The 2,985-nt window shown below is 53.3% G+C and overlaps 1 protein-coding gene across 1 annotated transcript in view; it reads right to left on the minus strand.

The window, feature by feature from the left end:
* Nucleotides 1-971: 971 nt before the first annotated feature.
* The window catches only part of LOC103771144 (protein CBFA2T2), a gene marked incomplete at its 3' end in the record, with an annotated part of 8,792 nt that continues 6,778 nt past the window's right edge, over nt 972-2,985 (minus strand). Inside the window, exons 4-6 of the mRNA XM_008938432.1 lie at nt 2,747-2,928; nt 1,779-2,032; nt 972-1,076 (exon numbers count right to left, since the gene is read on the minus strand). Coding sequence (XP_008936680.1) covers nt 972-1,076; nt 1,779-2,032; nt 2,747-2,928 — 541 coding nt within the window. The remainder of the gene's footprint in view (nt 1,077-1,778; nt 2,033-2,746; nt 2,929-2,985) is intronic.

The raw sequence follows: 2,985 nt of genomic DNA on the forward strand, positions 1-2,985 counted from the left end.
GCCACAGGAGCGGGCTCCAGGAGGGGTGTTTGGGGTGAGGCGGTGCCCAAACCGGCGGGTAACCGGGGCCACGCCCGCAGGGGTGGTGCTGAGCACTGGGACGGGGTCACGCCTCCACCAGAAGGTCCTGCTCACCACAGCAGGTGGCTGAACACCTTCAGGCCACCTCCCGAAGGTGGAGGAGCAAAAAACCCACCACTTCCCTATAGGAACAGGGGGCCCATGCAGGGGTTGGCTGTGATCCTGGTGCCAGCTCTCCACAGCCACACCTCAACTCAGTCAGCCACAGCACCCTCCACTCCTCATCCTCCCATGAAAAACCCAACCATCAGCTTCAGAGCATGGCCAAGCATGGGGTCTCTGCATTTGTGATCAAGGCTGAGTTTCAGCCCCATCTCTTCGGGGGATATCCTCCAGTGAAGTGCTCAGATGAGTAACCTCACTCAAGGGGAAAAGGCTGACCACAAAAAGTCTGCCAGAGGTCCCAAGTCTTGCTGTCAGTGCCCCGTGGAGGCCAATAAAATGCTAGCACCTCAGGAAAAAAAGTCTTTAGAAAAATAACAATGGATTAACTTATTCCATAAGTTCCATACCCTCACTGCCCAGAGCATATCTACACACTTGCTGGTCCCATGCTGGCCAGGGCTTGGGAAAAAAAGGCCCATGTTGGGCCAAGGTTGGGTTGGGTTGCTCAGTCAGCCCAGGCAGCACATGGCCATGCTCTGCAGCAGAACCTCCCCAGCTCCATACACTTTGTCCAGAGTGATTTTGTCTTCCACGGATCACAGGCAAAGAAAACCTGCCAGGACATCACTACTGCTCCTGTCTACCCTCCCCACCATCCACCTTCTTGTGGTGGCTTGTTCCTCCACAAACCTCTAGGAAAGCCTGGATGTGGTATCAACAACAAGAAAAACCACAAACTGGAGCAGGTGGAACTCTGGGTTGCTGCATCCCACAGAGCCTCCCACGCCTCCTGCCGTTCCTTACGTGATCGAGATGCTTCCACTCGTCGGCCCACTCCCTCTCCGTTAAGCGGTGATCCACCAGCTCCTCCTGGTATCCTCCGTTCAAACCTGCAACACACCACAGCCAGAAGTCACCAGATGGACCAAGTGCTTTCTGTGCTGGAAGGGGAAGGTGGCCCTGAAGCAATAATAGACCTGTTTTCCAGCTACATATAGATGAGATTTTCAAACACATCTCAAGGAGGTGGCTCTACAGGGCCAATTCCATGCTGGTGCTTTTATCCTTGCCTGTGTCACTGTTTTGGAAGTGCTACAGTCACTCACAGGTCTGGATCTGACCTGCTTGGGGAGCTCTCTCCCTTACTATAAGCCCACAGGAGCTCAGAGTTTGTGATGCATGTTGCCCTGTTGGAAACTCAGTGTGTACCTCCCACTCAGCCCTGAGGAGAAATGGGGCAGAGGGTCAGGTGCTGGTCTCCTGCATTAGTGGTCTGGAAAAGGGTAACTCCTGCCTCCTTGCCCTCTGTTCTTGCCCAACGGGTCGGCTACACAACACACACACAGGGTCCCTTCCTCCTCATCCTCAGTGGCTCCAGCCTTTTTTCCTTTATAGGGAAATAGAAACTCAGTCTTCCAATTTTTAACCTCCCATGGTCAGTTGTTTACTCTGAATTCCTTGCAAAAACTCCACTGAGGGTGTGCCCAGCATTACACGGCTTCGGGTGCCAGCAGTCAGGCAGGAACCAATGCCAAAGTTCAACTGCTGGACCTTACAGCTCCTACAGCTAAAAACCCTCCAAGCTTTCTCACCAAGAGCACCGTGCCTGTCCCGAATCTCCCTGTGCTCCAGCATCTTGCTTGAGTCCCTGTAGAGGTGGGAGGTGGCGATATCCTCCAAGGTGTAGTGCTGGAGGGGTGGTGGGGTGGGATGGAACTGCCCGGCGGGGTTCATCAGGGGCATGGTCAGGGCAGGGCTGTGCCTGGGCGCAGGGCTGATGGTGCAGACCCTCTTGGCTGGAGGCTCCGTCGGCAGAGGCTCCCTCTCAAAGCTGCTGTCTTCCCTCCTGCAGCCAGGGGAGGGGCAGAGAGGTGTTCATTAGCACCGTGCAGATGGATTCGGAAGGAGAAAGATGCTGCCCAGACTTTGCTGAGTTGAAATCTGCAATGTTTTTACTGGGGAATAACAGCAGGGACCTAAACCCAAGCATAGAATCATAGAATCCTGAAATGCTTCAGGTCAGGAGGGACCTTTAAAGGGTCATCTAGTCCAACCCCCAAATACACTCTACTTTTGAACAAACCCACAAAATGACCCTGTTAAAGCAAAAGTTCAAGAAAAAAGTGTGTTATGATTCATCTTTCTGAGCATGACCAAATTAACATTTCACAGTTTTTATAGATTTGAGGCATGCTCCACATAATTATGTAACTTTTAACTTGGAATAAAAAGTGGTGAAACTGAACCACATACTTCACAGCCCTGACAGAGCCTCCGCTCGCTGCCCAGGGAGGTGGAGAAATGCTCAGCTCTCCAGCTCAGGCTTCTCACTGCCACCCAACACAACCCTCTAGGACAGAGTCTGCCTGAAAGAGAGTCCCCATCTGAATTCACAGTGCAAAAGAAGCAACCACTGGGGTCTTAACGGCCAGAACAGTTGTTGGGAGCAATAAGATCCTATGGTTTAGCCCTGGATTCTGCTTGAAGCTTTGACAGCAGCAAAGCTGAAATGAAAGTCACGACTCCAAGAACTCGGCAGAGTGACAACAGCTGGTTTTACCTGTCTGGACTGTGCCTCTTCCCATTGCCATTCACCTCGATCAGCAGCTCGGAGGAGTCCGAGGGTGACGTGGTGTTTGTGTTCAGCAGGATGTGCTCGTGCTGTGCCAGGTACTGGGAGGGTGTCTGCTTGGCAGCCCGGGCACAGTGCAGCAGCTCTCTCTGCAGCAGCGGGAGGTTGGCCTGGAACACGAGCGAGCTCTGGTCACCCAGGCTGTGGGGTGGCCTTTCCAGGCTTTG

The sequence above is a fragment of the Merops nubicus genome, unplaced genomic scaffold (genome assembly GCF_000691845.1).
Source record: "Merops nubicus isolate BGI_N331 unplaced genomic scaffold, ASM69184v1 scaffold23644, whole genome shotgun sequence".
In the NCBI taxonomy this organism is placed as follows: Eukaryota; Metazoa; Chordata; class Aves; order Coraciiformes; family Meropidae; genus Merops; species Merops nubicus.